Consider the following 16,498-nt stretch of genomic DNA (forward strand, 5'->3'; position numbering starts at 1 on the left):
ACGCTACAGGTTTGAACTTAGACCAGTTTATTTTTCGATTGAAGCAAGATTACAAGATATTAAAGCCTTCTTATATTCTTTTATTTAGCCAGTATGCTCAACTGCTGTGGTAACAACTTTTCCATCAATAATTTTTGTGAGGAATTGCTCCGGAACGGGGCGTTCAACAAAGTCTCCTTCAGCACCTTCTTCTGTTGAATCCGGCGTAAGAATGTTGATAGAAGAGCACTTTGATGTCAGAATCTCAACATCAAGGCATTCTTTCGACAAGTAAACCATACATGAATCCACCTTGTCTAGGCTGATGGTGGGAGCTTTTCCAAGTATTTGAATCTGAGCTGACTTGGAGTTGACAACATCGAGCGAAGAGATCAAGGATTCGACAACAAGTCCTGTCTTTGTGCACGAGTCCATGGCGACAGTAGTAACCTTACCCTTAACTTGTATAGTCGAGTTTTTGCACCCGAAGATATAAACTGAGTGATTGATCTCCACGTTATCCAGAATAACGCCATTATTGCTTTCAAAATTTTCCTATCAAGATAAGAGGGACAAGATGGTTTAGAAATGGCATGAGTAACAGCAGGTAGAACGACACAAAAAGACACTTACCACCATCCACTTGTTGCCCTCTAAAGCCAATTTCGGAGGTTTTTTGAGAGTCAATGATGCCGGCTTGGGGGGAGCTCCAGGCCCAGCTTTCTTAGGAGAACTAGGTTTGCCTAACGCAGTTTATAAGATGATACAATTAATATTTGAATGCTTGATTAACTTAAGCATGAGTAATAATTGAGGTGCATCTGCTTCACGATCCTTACCAGCTGAAGCCGTCACCATTCCTGAAGTTCGAAGCTCTGGGTTCTTATGAGTCATTTTGCTCTTATCAACCTTGCGCAAGTTGGCTGTGATCGCCTCTCCTTGATTCAATTGAGCAAATACAGCTGACATGGCGTTTTCTGATGTCTTCTTTGTAGGCTCTGCATTCAATGCTGGAGGAGGTGGTGGGGGTGGCGGAGGTGGAGGCCCGCCAGCAGATGGTGCTGATGTTGAAGGAGTAGCCGAAGTAGTAACATTGGCGGGACTTGAGGCTGCGGCGGTAGATGCACGGCTCAAACTACTGCTATCCAAGACATTTCCCTGTAGTAATAATGATGCAGATATCGTTAAGCTATGATGAGCCAATGTTAATGCATGCATCCTTTGCGAAATATTTAGGATTTTATCCTGACATACCTTTGGGTTCCAGACTAGTCCAGTTGTGTGGTACTTGCGAACGTAGTTCTGCAGCTCCACCAACAAATCTAAGAAGGAGCGAACCCAGAGAACGTGGTTCTGATCCCTATTATCATGCAAACAAGCATAAATTATGCAAAAGATAGTAAATAATGGGTGGCGGGTATCTTCCTGGCACCAGTTTATTCGACAGCATTAACATCAATAATAATAAAAAAAAAGAAAAAAAGAAAAAAAAAATACTTTTCTTTCCACTCCTTGACAATACGATTTACATAGAACTGAGCACAATCCTTCATTTCTCCGACATATGGTGCTGGTTTGGGCTCCTGTGACCATTTTCAGGAACAGGCATCATTAAAGAAATTATTAGTGCTCAATATTTAAAATTTTATCTAGGGGTAATGAGGCATGACTTTCGGAAGTACAGAAGAATCGAGAAAAAAAAAAAAAAACTTTTCCAGTAACACTTACAATAGCCACCCAACCAAGAGCAGGAATACCCTCGGCCACTGTGGTCAGATGAGTCAACAAGGGGCTAGAACGGTTTTTGTCACGGACCTCAATGACCTTTGTCAGCTCAACCTGAGTAGGTTCAAGCAACTGACGAAAAATGTCAGAGGTCAGAGGCGGCTTTTGGCTACGAGTGGCAACAACGATCATTTCACGTTGAGCAGCAAACAAGCTGCAGACATACTTGGCCTATCCAGAGAGTTTTTACATGCAATGAATTTTTAAATGCATATTTTCCCATAACGAAGGCTAAATCATATGAACTGGAGTCACGAACCTGTTCTTCGACAAGGCCACCAATATCTTTACTAAGCTCAAAGTAGTTCTTCACATGTCCATCAAGCAACTCATCAAAGGCCTCAACCTGGGGATGGCTTGCATTCTGAGTAGGCGCGTCACCAGCAACAGCAACCTCGGCAAGCTGCGACAGCTGACCTTGTGGCGCATGTGCACCACTACTGCCGGTGAGTGAAGACGAGACATTGGAGGCAGAAACGCCGGTCATGGCCAAGTCCTCTAGCTTAGTGGTAGCAGCTTCCAATCGCTTGAGCAGCGATGAGAGTGAGGAAATCTCAGCCATTGGGTGTAAAGGTTAATATGGATGATGCGAATGAGTTTAATAGAATGCGAAATGCAAAATGTGTGTTAAAAAGTTATGAGGAGAAAAATGAAGAGGATATAATTTTAACGCGTGTCCAGCGCGTTATGAGTGTAGCACGAGTGCAGTACAATTTTGGCCCTATTACGTCACCGAGGGAGTAATTCTGAACACGAGTATCATACTATTTAATCAACCCTAAAAACTTCTTGCGTCCCCTCTTTGATCCACCTTTTGCTATGATACAAAGATACCGCTGGCCACTTGCTGCTCTGGTCACGGCCTGACGCTGTGCTCTGATCAAGACTCGATACTGTGCCTGTGCCTGTACTTTTTGCCTGTACCTGTTCTCGTGCTTGTGTCTGTCGCCGCTATCGCTCTTTGATGTATCCAAGGAGACTGTTCATCTGCATCCACAGGCTGAAGGTAATGTGGTCGTTGTGGTCTCTTCGGGTGGCTATGAATAACTATGCGCTGCCATTAAATTGCGATGCAAATACGTCTGACACAATACAAGGGACTTGTCCAACAAAGTCTTCACAGGATGGATGGGCACTTCTTGGGCGTATAAACTCGTTGACAAAAGTGAGCGCGCTTATAAAGAAAGGTCGAGTCAGAGAAAGAAATCCTATATATGAAACATTAGGGAAATAGGTTAGCGAAAAAAAAAAAAAAAACCGACTGTCATTTTGAAGAAATGACTACTATGGAACCAATCTGGCCTAGGAGACAAAGGTTTCCTGTGTTTAGCGATAAAAAAAAAAAAAAAAAAAAAAAAAAAAAAAAATTAATAATGAAGATTTACACATAATCCTAGCATTCCCTTGGGAGTCTCATGGCATCACTTGATGATGTTGAGAGCTTGATTCTTATTCCAGTATTTGACTGGTGTATGTAATAGTGATAATGGTCGCCGCTATATAGGCTTGAAATGGACTCCGTTGGTTACTATTCTTAGTTTATTGCATCGGTTACTTCCTCATCTTGTTGCCGTCTCTTGATAAATCTGGGATGGTAAACAATGCTAAAAATCGGGGGACTAGGTTTTGTTGGGCTTATAGAAGCCATTGGGAATCATTCCAACATATCACACTCATAATGATATGTTAGAGTGAGTGGTGAAAAGACTGTGTGTGATTCGAGTGTTGTGGATGTAGACGGTGAAAGACTGTGTGGAAAGAATGTGAGCGGTGATAAGGAAACTTCAATGTGAGGAAAAAGGGTACATATACCTTTTCGAGTTGACAACACAGCATGATCGAAAGATTCATATCTCTATGGTCATAGTCATTGTGTCGAGGTTAGGACTCTATCTTTCATGCATGGCATATACCTATTGTTTCAGACATGGCATCAATCATGTGGGATATATATATTTTTTTCTGGTGTGTCGAACTGCATTCAATGGATGTATGTGAACAGACGTAGTTTTTTATTTATTTATTTTTGCAAAGAAGTATTAGAGTCACGTCGTTCTCAATGCACCAATTAAGTAGGCTCGTACCCAACCCTCTCTACTGCAAAGGTGACAGGAAACTTCTACTGTAAGAACACCCGAATTTTTTGACCAATGGTCTCCTCTCGTTACACACAGACATTTCTGTACTTAGGCTTCTGTCTTTTGTTTTGGCCGGTTTTTCCACGCCACTCCAGATGTTTGGCTATATTTACAGAATGGCGCAAAATAACCACCAAGGACAGCAAACATCAGCTTTTTCTATGGGAATACACCTCCGTCACATCCCTTCATTCCTTTGTGTGTACGCATCCTCAGAACTAAAAAAAAATACATATATGTACAACCAGGACGTAACAAAAGCATATGGCGTGGAAGGAATATGAATACCACTTCTCAAAGTCATCTCTCCATGCGCGTAGAAAATCACCAACAAATGGAAACCGATAAATTTTTGGAGTTGTGAGGCCAGGACTTTAAAGAAGCTTGTTTGGGATAACAAAAAAGTCACGCGAGTCGATTGCCTTTGCGAGTGCAACTCCTTCATGTCAAGGAAGGTGCACAGCCTGCGATTGTCTGAGAATACGAAAAGAATAGAAAAGTGAAGGCTTTGCCACTCAATTTAAATGCTATAAAAGCATGTAATTTACCAACTAAGGTTTATAAGCGATATTCTAACGATTGTTAACCCTTCAGTTGATAGTCAAAGCGTTTTCTACACTAAGAGTACTTTATAGGTGGCAATGCCCTTCTTTCTTGTTCGCGCCCTAACTATGACAGGAATAAAATGTTTTGCAAGCACATAAACATATGTAGTGTTAAGAGTCTACGAGCTTTGATGTTCAATATGGCGTTAGTCGCCCCGCGCGTTGAATTTGACTCAGGACTCCCTCTCGAGCGGGTTATCTCGCCAGCTATGCTGCACCAGCTAAGCTAAAGAGGGGAAAGGAAAGCCCACCGCTCGAGCGTTGCGTGAAGAAGGATTTATAGACCTGTGGAGAGGTTGGGCGATATAGCATATAATAGAGGAAAGAGACCGTGTACTGTACATTCATTGAAAGATATGCAAGGCCCAGTGGCAGAGCTGAGGAATGTCATCCTGTTATGGAAGATTGGGGTAATCAAGCGCCTGAACAAACTTACTATTTATAGTAACAAGCAAACTGTTTGCGTGACAAACCTATCTAAACATTAAGCCTGAGAATGCGCGAACATCTGGTGTTGCTCTATGCCATCTCAGGCATGATTGCTCAAAGAACCTTGAGACGTTGGGTCCGATAAATAATCTTCAATTAGTTCGAAATACTGCATGAGACAAGAGCTACAATGAAATGTCTCAGGGAGGCTAGCGAGAAGTTGGGGAGGAACGTAGTCTATGAAGAAGGCCGTTTCAGAGTAGCTCTCCGCGTCTTTGCTTCCAGCCATCAAACGTCGCTTCAAGCGTTATCACCGAACAATGAGTTCGATAACTTCAAGCAACGTCTACTCGATGGAAAGAATTCTCGCATAGAATGGCTCAGCAAAGACGATCTGAGCGCCGCAGAACGTAAGAAAGCTCAAGCTATAGTTTCGGTCTTGGAAGCAAACGCCTCCGATATTAATCGTTGGGCCCTCCTTAGATATTATAGAGACGTGCAATCGTTCTATATAGCGAAAGGATCGCTAGTTCTGGCTCATCTTTTTTAACAAGCCGTGCATATTGAATGGACGCACAGTTGATATCGGTAACTGTCGTCAGCACGATAGGCCGGGCCTTAAGCATCTACCACGTCGAAGAAAGGCAAAAAAAAGAAGTAAGAGGAAAAACAAAAGCGGAAGCATAAAGGCAAGTGGCCTCAGAGGACCAGAAAAGGAGGTGCACCAATTAGGAACTTGAAGGATGCTACGAAGGTCGATCACAGCTATAGCAGTAAGCACCCTATCAAGGCCTTAACCAGTAGGTGCCTCAAGGCTCCAAGACAAGGGAAGGTGAACTGGACGCAGATGAAAGGGAAAATGTTACAAGCCAAATCCGAGGGGCGGTTGTTGTCCTCAACCGACTACGCCGCTATCCATATTGGGCGATGGCCCTGGAAATTGAGAGGACTATGCAACAAGGTCGAGGAAGAAGGCACTGGACGAAGTCTTGGATAGCACCGACTATTCCTTCCGTCTCACTGTTACGTAATGAGGCTTGGGAGTGCACCCCAGGGGCACTTCCATTTTTACTCATAAGGTCAGAACATTGTGTGGCGGTCATGGCGGGATCCCAATATAAAGCTCCCGCTTGGCAGCAATAATAAAAACAACTTTGATCTCTTGAATTACTATAATCGACAATCATCCCACTCGCTACCCTTCTTTTAAGTGGCCAGGGTGGACACAGCCCAAACTACGCGAGGGTAAAAAATAAAAACAAAAAAAAAAAAAGGAAAGGCTCCAGAAACACCCCACTAACTCCTCGCTTATGAATATTTCAAGATCACCACTAAACTTTCCTCAATAAAGGATATTAGCATCACATTGGGGGACAAACAAGGCTTTGATCCCAAAAAGATTACATTTCCAAGAGCGTCAGAACTACAAATGGGCCAAATACAGACATCATTGAGGCAGTACTACAGGAACGCATTGGTATGATCGTGTGTAAAGTATCTTTATGCATATTTTGCCGCCAAATTCTCTCTTTTTTCTTTTCATAGCTCGATGTCGAGAAAAGCATCGAAGATATGAGCGATGCTGAGCTTTTCTTGCGAGAGAACAAAAAAAGCGGAAAAATAACCAGACTTCCCTACGTCCTCCTGGTCACCCAGGTATCTCTGGGTGAGCGAAGGCACTAAGCAGCTACCAGAGCGTATTTTGCCTCTCGACAACCAAGGCCGCAATGTCGGAATATGTACAGGGTCTTGATACAGGCCCTCTTTTGCGACATTGGAGGAAACCACTTGTTTCACGGATACCAGACAAAGCGCCCCTGGAGTCAAAAGACAAAGATGTTACTCGGTTCAAGCTCAAAGGAACGATCTCTACCAACGGCCTTATTCTACTCGCCTATGGCACAGCCCAGACGAAGAGACAGCCGTAGTCTGACGTAGATGAAGAAGACCTCAGCCAGGGATCGGAGGATTCCTCATCACACGTGTTCAAAGGCGGCCGGTGAAGGCCTGACAGGTGAAGACTAGGTAAACATAAACTGGACGAGGAGCTCCAAACCACTTAAAACATTGAACTCACACTCAATGGACCAGGGCAATGCTCATCTGCTAGTACCAGAACCATCACCAGATGCGATTCTTGTATTGTTAACGCCCTTACGTTTCCCTCGCTGAACCCTCATAATCCTAACCTATGTCAAACAGTGTAGGGTGAGAAGCAAGCTCTTGTACCTTCCCATCCTCCGCTTCAATCACTTGTTGAACAAAAGGAAGCGTGAAAAAGGAATGATTGAGGTAGAGAGCGCCACCTCAGTATATGGAAGGAATACGTACAATGGGTACTTCCAATGGATGAACGAGGAATCCCAGACACAGACAGGATCGAAGAATTTGGAGTCCAGATGGCACCTAAAAAAAGGGAATTACGAAAGGCTCAACGAGCTACATCCGACTACGCGGTGCAGCAAGTGTTGAAGATGCTCGGGGGAATAGGAGTGCTTGCCGTCGGCTTAGGACCTCTTGAAAGTAGTAAAGGAGTTCCTAGCAAGCACACCGCCATAACGAAACAGCTTGTCACACAGGTATCTTTTTAAAAAAAAAAAAAAAAAAAAAGAAAACTCGGAAAGTCATAGACCCCTTGCTGATAAACGACTACCATTTAAAACGCTTAAATCAAAGCATGAGGACACTCCGTTGTAGGGGCGCCCGGATTTTACACCAGTGTCCGCTGTCCTCAACCTCTCTGCGATAACTTTTTGGAGACGGTGTATCCTCGTCCTAAATATTGTCGTGCATGCAAAGTATTTTTCGACTGTGACGCATTTAGAGCGGAAAGCATTGCAAGAATCGGTCTTGCTCAGGTTAAGAGCCAAGAGAGTCCCGCGAACTACAAACCCATGGAAGAGTCGCCTGCTTTCCCTGCAAATCGCGCACGACACTAGACACAAGTATTTGAGTGCCAGTACATCCACAAAAAATTTGTAAGTTCTTTTATCTGTGAATTTCTGGACTAACATTAAAAAACCTTACAGATTAACAGATAGGCTTTAACGAACTCTTTTGTGATCAGTACCAGAGCGTCCCTCTTTATTTAAATAAAACCGTATTAGAATAAAACCGCTATCACGACACTGGCACACGTTGGAGACTAGAGCCCCAAAGAAGGCTCCGCCACAACCTCCGTTCCTGCGCAACGCGTCTTTTTTGCTGTTGTTGCTCCAACTGATACAACCGATGTATTATGCAAACACGATGTATCCTTTGAATTACATCAACATTTACCAATGAGCATGCATTGGGATGGGGAAAAAACAAGTTCTAGGGTAGCAGGTATTATATACTATCAAATCTCGACCGACTTGGACAGTGCACACATGGCATTGCATAGTATGGCTGCTTTGTACCACACTAAATTAAAAAAGGCTTTTTCCTCTTCCTGTTTTTCTTTCCATTTTTTTGTTTGTGTAAAACATTCATTTCATTCCCCATTCTCCATTCTCCATTCTCCATTCTCCATTCTCCATGAACTTCTCTGTATTTCTCTTCTCAATTACATTTGCATCACCGCTTCCTCTTTTCTTTTCTTGTACTCCAAGACATGGGCAATGTCTCGAGCTCTGACCACGACAAGGTCAACGAGCGACTTGTAAAGCGAACCCAGAAGCGTGGGGGATCTCTCAGCCGTAAATTAAAGCATCAGCAGCAACACCGACAACAAAAGTTATTTAATGGGCAAGAATACCAGCCTCAATGTGAGCTGCAACTACAGTACGAGTGCCAACAATCACATCAAAGACCATCACTATCGTCAATGCCTTCCTCGTCTGTCGGCCATATTCTAGATTCCTCTGAACAGCCATCAGAATTAGAAGACGTAATAGCCCACGGACTCCCCCACGGGCTCTCCCGCTCTCACCACTGGATCTCTTCTCCTTCCTCTCCATCAGTACCCCCTATAAAGGGCCTTCGCCGTCTACGAGATAAACATCTCGTGCCTAAATGTTTGTCAGTATCCCAGACGGACTTTTATGCCCGGCCCAAGGCTGAGTGCTCACCTCTGACTCCGACCTCTCCTGCTACATCCTTCTCTGCTACCTCAACGATCGCAACATCTATTAGTACCCAGCCCGACGATCTCAACGCCATTCCTAACTTCAACCCCCAACAAATACAAGAGTCGTCAGTGCATACATATCACTCAGCACCCATCGTGATCCCACAGCTACCCCCGAATCAGAATGCGGCTCAAAGTGAGCACACAGAGGGTCTGGGCACCAACCCGCAGACTTCCTCGTTTCCACTGAAGCGAAATGGCTTGGATCACGCTGCAAATTGCAGTCAGCAGTGCCTGCTTGGAAGCTCGTCAGACGCTAAAGAATGGCTCAAACAAAAACCCACGAGATCAGCAGCTCGTATGATTCATCAGTACAACTTCCATAGCCATAGTTACTATAGAACACCTGGTAGTCTCAGGGCGACAAACAATGTCACCCGAAGTCTCTCAATTCACGCTCCGCCTCCTCCTCTATCGAACAGTGATATTTGTCTCATTAAGGCTACTGGTGTAGAGGATCCTGAAAATAAGTCTGTAGAATCAACAATTTCATCGTGGCCCAGTTTCTTAACTGCCACTGCTGTCACCAAGGCCTCAGGTAATACGTCCACCGAACAGTATCCAATGGACTCCAAGCCGATGAGCGGCTCTGCCGAGTTTGGCAAGAGTCATTCTGGTGGAGCGTATCTTTATGGGTGTAGTAACCCTTCGTCCGAGTCTCTCAACAGTTCGCCTTCAGATAGCTGGGAACGGAAGCCTCGAGTAGGGCGGCTTGTCATGTCTCGATCAAAACTCTACTCTTCATCCGTACCAGCTACTGATAAATTCCATAATTCATCTTAGGGTAAAAGGAATGACAAAGGTGTGCAGGTTTAATTGCTGTCCTTCCACGCCTTCTACGCATGGCGTTGTATTTTACTTGTATTGTATGTATTGTAATTTAATAAAATTAGTTCCTTGTCCACCCAAAAAACTCTGTTTGCAAGATTTTAGTCCCCTTGTTTTTTTATTTGCTGGTTGATTGTCGTTCTGGTCTTTCCTTTCTTTTTTGCGCAAGTAAATCAAGGTTTGGAAATCCTTGTTCTCATCAAAAACCAGACACAAAGACCCTGACTCTGTCAGTTCACCGAGTACAAACCGAATCAGCTGCAACGGAACGGTTAGAGTGCAATATCTATCGACGATAAAAGGGACAAATGAAAATACTCCATTGATGCAGCTCCAAACCTCAGCTGTTTTGACGACTCCATTCGGACAACACGCGCTTGTCTAACGGAGAAAAAAGTGTCCCTTAATCTCCGATGTTTGACGGTGCTTGTGAGAGAAAGCGATGTCTTTCCCACTTACTTCCTTCATCTCGCCGTTTCCTGCAGGGTCCTCGCTATTCTAAGCATTTGAGATGCTTTTGTAGAAAGTTGGGCAACACACTACATTGGCACACTGGCAGAGCGGCAATATCATGGATAGATAGAGAATTCATCCTATTAGACTTCAAATAAACCAAACAACTATTGATATTCTACCTCGAAGTATCAACGGGAATGAGAAAATGTAAAACGGTAGATGGATCAAATATTAGGTTATGACATGCTATTTGGCCGTTGTCCATTTATTCCGATCTTGTAACCCTGTTGTCAGGAGCCATGGATTAAGCATAGGATACATGTTAACAAGAACGCTGATACAAATAAACAAACACTCACGTCTATAAGCTACGCCGAGCAGCCCATTCAAAGACGCTAGGCTATGGACAGTACTACCTACTGCTTAAGCAGCATAGATTTGATGAGACTGGGAAAAAAGAGAGCGTGGAGGGCTACATGGGTCAGTTGAGGAAAAAAAAAAAAAAAAAAAAGCTTCCGTCGTTAATTTTCACCCCGTCATGCATGGTCTACCTTACTGCTAAGATGGACATAGACTTGTATCGGGTCCTCTACCTTTTTCCTTACATTCCTCTCTTCTCTTACTTTTAAAGCTTTCGCCCCTGCCTTGCATAAACTAAAATGACACTTCATTCGTGAGATAGATGGTCCTAACTCTCAACTCTTTGTCCGTTGTTCCCTAAGCTTTTTTTTTTTTTTTTATTTGTGTAATGAGTGAATTCCAATCCTGTCTTTTTTTTTTTTTTTTTTTTTTTTTTTTTACTCGTTTATCCCATGCGCTCCACGGTCTAATGTAGTATTATACAATGTGTTAAATTATCTTGGGAATTGAAGCAAAATATATGATTTGTCCATCATGTCATGTCGCCTTTCTGTCGTGAGCTATACGTTTATTTATGCCGTATTTGATCGATATTGAGCGAATGCCGCTTTTTATCTGATATAAAGGTATATAGATGGGTCCATCAATGAATGGGTGCACCTTGAAGACTTACCGAGATTTTCTTAACAAATCCTACATGATCATATAGGCCCTTATTAAAAAAAAAATACTTTGCGAACAATAATTTCTAGAAAAATACTACATCGCTCTTTTGAAAACCAGGATAATTGCATGACCCAGCGTCGTGTACAGATGGGGTCCATCACGTGTCTGCCATCAACCAAAAGACGTAGCGTTTACTTTTCTTTTCTTTTTTATTAAAATATGCTGAATTACGCAAAAGCTACAATTCCACTTTATAAGCATATTCGTTCGTTGGCGTGCTTGGCGCACTATTTGTTGGGATAAGTGAAATATGTGATGGTGTAGGTGAGGAACCATCGTTATTATAATAGATCTCCTCCTTATATCGGTAATCTGCGTCTGCATTAAAAACAGGATAGCTCCAGTTCCAGGCCGTGTGCTGAGGCGGCGCTGCTCCAGGGTTTTGCTGCTGAAATTGTTTGATCTGTTGCTTCTGGTACTCTTGCTCATTCGGGGTATAATAGAATTCTTGTAGCTGCTGTTGTTGTTGGAGCATCAAGTTGCGTTGATGTTGTCTCTGTTCCGACAGATGTTGGCTGGACTTTGAACTTGCACGTGAGTGTGAAGTATCGTAATGATGTTTATTTTGTTCTTGATGCTCTTGTTGCCTCTGCAGCTTCTGTAAACGGTCGTTCCAGTCCTTGTATGATTGTTGATGGGCTAACTGATAAGCCTTTTGGTCGGCCAATTGAGATTGCTGGGCTCCTTCATATTGATCTGACAAGGTTGTGCCTGAGAGACGATTCTTTTGCTTGTTCGCGTTGGGAATATATTTAGTGGTAGGCTGGTAAGGGGTAGGAGACTGAAAATTATTAATCATGGCAGATCCTGAAGACGGTGGGCTATTACTCACGCGCAAAGTACCAGAAGAACCCTGTGGAGAGAATTGGTGAGGCATTTGCGGCGAACTAACTTGAAGATACTGGAGTTCTGGTGAAAGTGGGAATGGAGATAATAACTCATGTTGCTGTTGTTGTTGTTGCTGGTTGGTTTGAATCTCTTGACGCCAGCTTTTGTCCAATGCTGGTACTTGAGACACAGGCTCATAAGGAGCCTCGTCATAACCCATACTTTCTGGGACCGCCGTAGGTCCATTGACTGTGCCCTCAAGTGGTTGCTCTTCTTCTCTACCCAAGCTCTCCATGACCTTTGTGTGTTCACTTGGCTTCACTGGCTTTTTACTCAATGGTGTCTCTGCCTGGCTATCGCCCATAGTCTCTGGTACTCTCGATGGATTTCCAAGTTCTTCCACAGGCACTTCTTCTCCTTTTTTGGGCTTTCTCATGGAAACCCAAGGCCGAGGCCCTTGTTGAGATTGAGCGCGACTCTCTGTCTCAACAGATTGTGAATTCCTAATCACTTTGGGCACGCCAGCAGCCTTGGCAGCAATCAACTCATTCTCTTTTCCAGCCTTAGCTGAGTTGTCTGCTGCACTACCTCCTTGGTGTTTAATGATCGATGCTGTCTTTTCAGGTGTCGTGCTGTCCATGATAAAGCGAAGCTCCTCGGCAGTCAAATTCAAATCATCAATGTCCTTGCCTTGAACAACTTTTGATGTTGTTGTGGCGAGGCTGAACTCTAGGGCTTGTTTAATTGCTTGTTCTTCGAGGTGTCGAAGCCTCTCCTCCTCAGATTGCTCAGCATTTATATTCTCTCTTTCGCGCTCTGGTGTCCCAGGCACAGAAGGTGATCGAGGCGGAAGAGGTGGTGCATCTGTTGTTACCGCAACAGACGCCTTTGCTTTCCGGTCGTTATTAGAAGAGTCAGCAAACGCTCCGGAAAGCAAAACAGCTGGAAGTGGTGGATTAGCGACTGTATCCGTTAAAAGAAGATTCCAATTCTCAAGTGCAATACGCGCAGCTTGGAGGATGTCCTCTGTCTCGTTCCCTATTAATTTATTATCATTATGTAAAAAAATAAATTAATAAATAAATAATTAGAAAAGGAAAAAGATAAAATACGACGAAACACAATGATCATACCAGATTGGACATGGAAACAGTAATATAATTTACCTTCGTTATAAGGCTCTTTTACGCCGTCTAAATCAATATGATCCAGTAATTGTTTTCCATGCTCGCCAATGATTTGCATTTTTTTACCCAGTTCGATGATTGCATTCAGCTGATCCGTATAGGCATCCTTAATCATTTTACGTTTGAGTTGTTGAAGCTGGTTTGTTGTAATTTCGCTCTTGATCTTGCTTTCTTCCTGTTCCTTTTGCAACAACATAGCTTTGGCATTCCGCAATTTACTCTTGGATGCTTCCTTGAGTTTACTCTGCAAATCCGTCTGGAGACGCCCCATCTCACAAAGAGTGTCATCCTTTGTCCTGAGGAACTTTATCTTTTCACGAAACTGCTCGTATTGTATTCCAAATCGGATTTCATAGTCACTGATCTTACGGATAAGTAAATTCAGCTTGAGTAGGACATCCTGATGTAAGGAATAATAACTATGGTGTTAGCCTTTATCTCAATTCTCCAAGAATAGATCATAGAGGAATAAAATGTAAGATTTAAAAAAAAAAAAAAAAAGAAAATCTTACTCCCAAGTCATCAGTCTATTCAGTGAATAACAAAGCACAGATAAATTAAAAAGTCAGTTCACAAATCGTTTTACTATGGCTCGAAACAAAAAAAAAAAAAAAAAAAAAAAAAGTTGTCGAGCATAAACCAGAATGCAAGGCATTTGAGTTTTGCATTACATTACCTGATACTTTGCCCATGTCATCATGTGTTTACATTCTTCTACTCTGACTTTAGAGACAACGCCGAGACTTTCGACTAGCCTTCTTTGCTCACCAATGGCATTCGTCAGTGGTGTCAGGAACGAGCCCGCAGCATAGCGGGCACCTTCATGTAAATGGGATCGAATGTTGAGCAGATCCATTGCTATTACAGTAATGGCCGAGTCTGAGGAAGAATATGTAAAAGAAAGACAGAGAAGGACAAAAGAAGTAGAAAAAAAAAAAAAAAAAAAAAAAAAAAAAAAGTAGAAAAAAAAAGAGGCGAGTTTGAAGGTAAAAGTAGAACGAGATTCAATTGGAGGAAAGGAGAGCCAAGACTCCATATTTTTATGTCAATCACTGCCACCACAGCCCAGATAAGAAAATGCCAAGCTGTATCTTATTTTTACAGGTTCAACTACACGTAAACGACATTTGAAAATACTAATAGTAGTCTAATTAACAAATAGCTATGTTTTAACTTTCTTCTCTTTGGACTCTTGAGATAAACGAAGATGATCCTCCTCTTCTTGATCTTGCCGCATCATTTCCTCCGCTAATCGCTTCCGTTCCAAGTCCCTGCTCTTCATCTTGGCTAATGTTGCTGCCTCATAGTCGTCTGCAAATGCTGCTGACCCACTAAACGCTGGTGGTGTTGCAAAACTTGGTGCCTGTGTTGACATATCCATGATAAAAAATAAAACAAAGTAAAATTAGAAGGTTTGTGCTCCTCTCGATGTGTCACCTCACTGTTCGACTTTATAATTTGAGCTTAATCTTTTTTTTTTTTCTGTCCTTCTTTTTTACCTGTGAGAATCCAAAGTCGGAACGAGCCCCTCCAAATGCTGGAGTGAATGATGTGCCAAAGCCTACGTTGAATGCCGATGGTGGTAGGTCGGATCCAGCTGTTGACGACGTTGATAATGAATTAGAAGTGGAAGATGGTGTAGATGATGATTTTTCCTTCGAACGCAGAGTTGAAACAGCAATAGGTTCGACTCCCGCTGCCCAGGTTATTGTAAAAGGTAAGAGCTCTTTTTCTTCTCTTTCGAACGCCTTCATTGCCTCATACTATAGGTAGAAAACAACAGATTAGTTATATTTTGTGATTAAAAAAAAAAAAAAAAAAAAATAATGATAATAAAACTTCTCTTTCTCAATACTTCCAGTGAGTAATCCTTTTTTTTTTTTTCCTTGTTCAAGGTACTTACTGCTCCTGTCAAAGTTTTGAAAGTCAACAGTGCTGATCCTGAATTCTTTGAAAGACAAGAATCTATTGTTCCATATTTCTTGAATAAGCTGGAAATATCCTCTGTGTTGAATGTGTGCTTCCTCTTTTTCCATTTAAGTTTTAGTGTACTATCCAATGACTTTGCCTCAGCTAATGGATAATGCATTTTTTAACGACTTAGTACGATTTCCTTCCATGCTCAGATCAATTGGTAGAACACAATATGTAGAATGTAAAAAAAAAAAAAAAAAAAAAAAAAGTTATTTCTACTTGCCATCGCGAGCTGCTAGTCTTGCTTCGGCTGCTGCATCTGCGATCTCGTCTGCCTGTCTTAGTAGCTCTGCCTCCCGCTCTGCTCGTTTCTTGTAATTCTCCTGCTTCAGTCGCTCCATCTACATTAAACATTACAAAAACAACAGCAACAACAAAAAAGCGGTATAGTTGGTTAGATACTCTTTTTTTTTTTTTTTTTCCTTCTCGAATCCTTTTATATCAGCGAATAGTGTCTAGACGGCACTATAGTAACAATTACTGACCTCATAATGCATCCGAGATGCTGCTAACTTTTCTTCCTGTTGTTGTTTCTTAAATGCATTCTCTCTGTTCTCCAAATCCTCTTTCATTTTCCTCCGCGCAGAATCATATTTATCAGTACGCTCTTGAGCCTGGACTTTAACTCTCAGCAGATTATCAAACGCAGCTCGTGCTGCCGGATCAAGTAGAACGTCATATGCCTGTGATAATTCATGGAAGATCTTGGCTGTTTTTTGTTTTGTTTAGAGAAAAACAAAAAGTAAAAAAAAAAAAAAAAAAAAAAAAAAAAAGTTCAGGTTGCCTTTTTTCAAACAAAAAAAAAAAAAAAAAAAAAAAAAAGCTATTTTATCACGTCGCTTACTATCATATTTATTTACCTGCGTCAGGAGAAGGATTTTTGTCTGGGTGGTATTTGAGAGCTTTGACCCTATATGCTTTTGTGATCTCTTTAGTGGTAGCAGTTCGTTCTATACCCAGAACCGTGTACCAATCCTTTTGCTCCTCTGCCATGATGATGCTAATGTCGATATTCCACTGTGATGTTTGGCTTCTATTTTTTTTTTTTTTTTTTTTTTTTTTGTTAGTCAAATCCAATTAGAATAATTAAGA

General features: G+C 42.2%; 8 protein-coding genes across 8 annotated transcripts; 3 read left to right on the plus strand and 5 right to left on the minus strand.

Annotated features, from left to right (window-relative positions):
- Window positions 1-10: 10 nt before the first annotated feature.
- On the minus strand, window positions 11-2,406 carry BCR41DRAFT_361268 (adenylate cyclase associated N terminal-domain-containing protein). The gene is made up of 7 exons (XM_022025495.1): window positions 2,024-2,406; window positions 1,708-1,935; window positions 1,477-1,562; window positions 1,234-1,339; window positions 819-1,137; window positions 613-722; window positions 11-534 (listed from the first exon to the last, which is right to left on the minus strand). The coding sequence occupies exons 1-7, from the start codon at window positions 2,324-2,326 to the stop codon at window positions 85-87; spliced, it is 1,602 nt and encodes a 533-aa protein (XP_021877392.1). The 5' UTR covers window positions 2,327-2,406; the 3' UTR covers window positions 11-84.
- A 921-nt stretch (window positions 2,407-3,327) lies between these two features.
- On the minus strand, window positions 3,328-3,769 carry BCR41DRAFT_361270 (hypothetical protein). The gene has a single exon (XM_022025496.1). The coding sequence runs from the start codon at window positions 3,613-3,615 to the stop codon at window positions 3,451-3,453; it is 165 nt and encodes a 54-aa protein (XP_021877393.1). The 5' UTR covers window positions 3,616-3,769; the 3' UTR covers window positions 3,328-3,450.
- A 234-nt stretch (window positions 3,770-4,003) lies between these two features.
- BCR41DRAFT_171486 (hypothetical protein) lies at window positions 4,004-4,399 on the minus strand. Its single transcript, XM_022019703.1, has one exon. The coding sequence runs from the start codon at window positions 4,345-4,347 to the stop codon at window positions 4,081-4,083; it is 267 nt and encodes an 88-aa protein (XP_021877394.1). The 5' UTR covers window positions 4,348-4,399; the 3' UTR covers window positions 4,004-4,080.
- A 727-nt stretch (window positions 4,400-5,126) lies between these two features.
- Window positions 5,127-6,864, plus strand: BCR41DRAFT_400266 (hypothetical protein; the record flags this gene model as incomplete). The annotated part of the gene is made up of 4 exons (XM_022029129.1): window positions 5,127-5,346; window positions 6,319-6,413; window positions 6,482-6,592; window positions 6,682-6,864. The coding sequence occupies 4 exons, from the start codon at window positions 5,127-5,129 to the stop codon at window positions 6,862-6,864; spliced, it is 609 nt and encodes a 202-aa protein (XP_021877395.1).
- Window positions 6,865-7,281: 417 nt separating this feature from the next.
- BCR41DRAFT_400267 (hypothetical protein) lies at window positions 7,282-7,875 on the plus strand (the record flags this gene model as incomplete). The annotated part of the gene is made up of 3 exons (XM_022029130.1): window positions 7,282-7,515; window positions 7,613-7,629; window positions 7,761-7,875. The coding sequence occupies 3 exons, from the start codon at window positions 7,282-7,284 to the stop codon at window positions 7,873-7,875; spliced, it is 366 nt and encodes a 121-aa protein (XP_021877396.1).
- A 536-nt stretch (window positions 7,876-8,411) lies between these two features.
- On the plus strand, window positions 8,412-9,906 carry BCR41DRAFT_361271 (hypothetical protein). Its single transcript, XM_022025497.1, has one exon. It carries the CDS (start codon window positions 8,532-8,534, stop codon window positions 9,828-9,830), a length of 1,299 nt encoding a protein of 432 aa, XP_021877397.1. The 5' UTR covers window positions 8,412-8,531; the 3' UTR covers window positions 9,831-9,906.
- A 1,644-nt stretch (window positions 9,907-11,550) lies between these two features.
- On the minus strand, window positions 11,551-14,357 carry BCR41DRAFT_389334 (Eisosome component PIL1-domain-containing protein). The gene is made up of 4 exons (XM_022028112.1): window positions 14,109-14,357; window positions 13,945-13,959; window positions 13,412-13,832; window positions 11,551-13,283 (listed from the first exon to the last, which is right to left on the minus strand). Exons 1-4 carry the CDS (start codon window positions 14,286-14,288, stop codon window positions 11,596-11,598), a joined length of 2,304 nt encoding a protein of 767 aa, XP_021877398.1. The 5' UTR covers window positions 14,289-14,357; the 3' UTR covers window positions 11,551-11,595.
- Window positions 14,358-14,536: 179 nt separating this feature from the next.
- BCR41DRAFT_327213 (hypothetical protein) lies at window positions 14,537-16,441 on the minus strand. Its single transcript, XM_022021649.1, has 6 exons — window positions 16,267-16,441; window positions 15,892-16,115; window positions 15,630-15,747; window positions 15,336-15,505; window positions 14,932-15,195; window positions 14,537-14,795 (listed from the first exon to the last, which is right to left on the minus strand). Exons 1-6 carry the CDS (start codon window positions 16,397-16,399, stop codon window positions 14,595-14,597), a joined length of 1,110 nt encoding a protein of 369 aa, XP_021877399.1. The 5' UTR covers window positions 16,400-16,441; the 3' UTR covers window positions 14,537-14,594.
- Between the last annotated feature and the right edge of the window lie 57 nt (window positions 16,442-16,498).

The sequence above is a fragment of the Lobosporangium transversale genome (genome assembly GCF_002105155.1).
Source record: "Lobosporangium transversale strain NRRL 3116 chromosome Unknown BCR41scaffold_47, whole genome shotgun sequence".
In the NCBI taxonomy this organism is placed as follows: domain Eukaryota; kingdom Fungi; phylum Mortierellomycota; class Mortierellomycetes; order Mortierellales; family Mortierellaceae; genus Lobosporangium; species Lobosporangium transversale.

Excerpts from the sequence above, each read along its gene's own strand:
- BCR41DRAFT_389334 (XM_022028112.1), bottom strand. The coding sequence starts at position 14,288 with ATGGATCTGCTCAACATTCGATCCCATTTACATGAAGGTGCCCGCTAT. Across the intron at positions 13,284-13,411 it reads AAAAGAGCCTTATAACGAAG|GGAACGAGACAGAGGACATC; the intron begins GTAAATTATATT and ends ATAAATTAATAG.
- BCR41DRAFT_361270 (XM_022025496.1), bottom strand. The coding sequence starts at position 3,615 with ATGAATCTTTCGATCATGCTGTGTTGTCAACTCGAAAAGGTATATGTA.
- BCR41DRAFT_361268 (XM_022025495.1), bottom strand. The coding sequence starts at position 2,326 with ATGGCTGAGATTTCCTCACTCTCATCGCTGCTCAAGCGATTGGAAGCT. Across the intron at positions 1,563-1,707 it reads CTCTTGGTTGGGTGGCTATT|GAGCCCAAACCAGCACCATA; the intron begins GTAAGTGTTACT and ends AAATGGTCACAG. Across the intron at positions 535-612 it reads AGGGCAACAAGTGGATGGTG|GAAAATTTTGAAAGCAATAA; the intron begins GTAAGTGTCTTT and ends TTATCTTGATAG.
- BCR41DRAFT_361271 (XM_022025497.1), top strand. The coding sequence starts at position 8,532 with ATGGGCAATGTCTCGAGCTCTGACCACGACAAGGTCAACGAGCGACTT.
- BCR41DRAFT_171486 (XM_022019703.1), bottom strand. The coding sequence starts at position 4,347 with ATGAAGGAGTTGCACTCGCAAAGGCAATCGACTCGCGTGACTTTTTTG.
- BCR41DRAFT_327213 (XM_022021649.1), bottom strand. The coding sequence starts at position 16,399 with ATGGCAGAGGAGCAAAAGGATTGGTACACGGTTCTGGGTATAGAACGA. Across the intron at positions 16,116-16,266 it reads AAATCCTTCTCCTGACGCAG|CCAAGATCTTCCATGAATTA; the intron begins GTAAATAAATAT and ends AACAAAAAACAG. Across the intron at positions 15,196-15,335 it reads TCAAAACTTTGACAGGAGCA|TATGAGGCAATGAAGGCGTT; the intron begins GTAAGTACCTTG and ends TTCTACCTATAG.